This window comes from Rhincodon typus, unplaced genomic scaffold (genome assembly GCF_021869965.1).
Source record: "Rhincodon typus isolate 14 unplaced genomic scaffold, sRhiTyp1.1 hic_rhity00001071, whole genome shotgun sequence".
NCBI classification, from domain to species: Eukaryota; Metazoa; Chordata; class Chondrichthyes; order Orectolobiformes; family Rhincodontidae; genus Rhincodon; species Rhincodon typus.
Genome location: NW_025966709.1, coordinates 21,020 through 21,841, shown reverse-complemented (window position 1 = coordinate 21,841; position 822 = coordinate 21,020). Strand labels below are relative to the sequence as shown.

General features: G+C 58.2%; 1 protein-coding gene across 1 annotated transcript in view; it reads right to left on the bottom strand.

Moving 5' to 3' along the window:
* The window catches only part of LOC125481159 (myosin-6-like), an 11,617-nt gene that overhangs the window by 2,514 nt on the left and 8,281 nt on the right, over positions 1 to 822 (bottom strand). Inside the window, exon 6 of the mRNA XM_048592356.1 lies at positions 583 to 779. Coding sequence (XP_048448313.1) covers positions 583 to 779 — 197 coding nt within the window. The remainder of the gene's footprint in view (positions 1 to 582; positions 780 to 822) is intronic.

The following is an 822-nucleotide window of genomic DNA, read 5'->3' as shown; positions in this document are numbered from 1 at the left end:
TGATTGCGAGTTAGTGAAGGGGTTTGTGATCGAATAGTCTTTCACATCACTGATGGGATACCCGTCTCCATCGTTACTGATGCGGCCATGTCCAGGCATCTCAGCACTAGGCCTGCGATGGGGCCTGAGAGTTTCCTGAGCACGTTCTCCCAATGGGGATATGGCTTCCTCAGGCACTAGGCCCAGTATGCAGCCTGGGCCTTTCCTGTGACCATCCTACAGCCTTTGAGGTGATGTCTTCAGGGACTAGGCCCAGTATGCAGCCTGGGCCTTTCCTGTGACCATCCCACAGCCTTTGAGGTGATGTCTTCAGGGACTAGGCCCAGTATGCAGCCTGGGCCTTTCCTATGACCATCCCACAGCCTTTGAGGTGATGGCTTCAGGGACTAGGCCCGAAATGGGGCCTCGACCTTTCCTGTACCCCCTCCCCCAGTCCCAATGTAGCTTCTTCAGGGACTAGGCCCATGATGGGGCCTGGGCCTTTCCTGTGCCCCTTCCCCCAGTCCCAATGTGACGTATTGGGGACTAGGCCCAGGATGGGGCCTGGGCCTTTCCTGTGCCCCCAGACCTGGCTGTACATACTTGGCCTCCTCCAGCTCCTCGGTGCGTTGGATGGCGTCAGTCTCGTATTTGGTCCTCCAGCCGGCCACCTCGGAGTTCGCCTTGGACAGAGTACGCTGCAACTCACCCTTAGCCTCCTGCTCCTCCTCGTACTGTTCCCGGAACAGGTCACAGTCATGTCGGGCAGACTGGAGGGCATGGGCTAGAGCATTCTTCGCCTGTGGGATGGAGGGAGGGAGAGAGAGAGAGAGAGAGATGGAG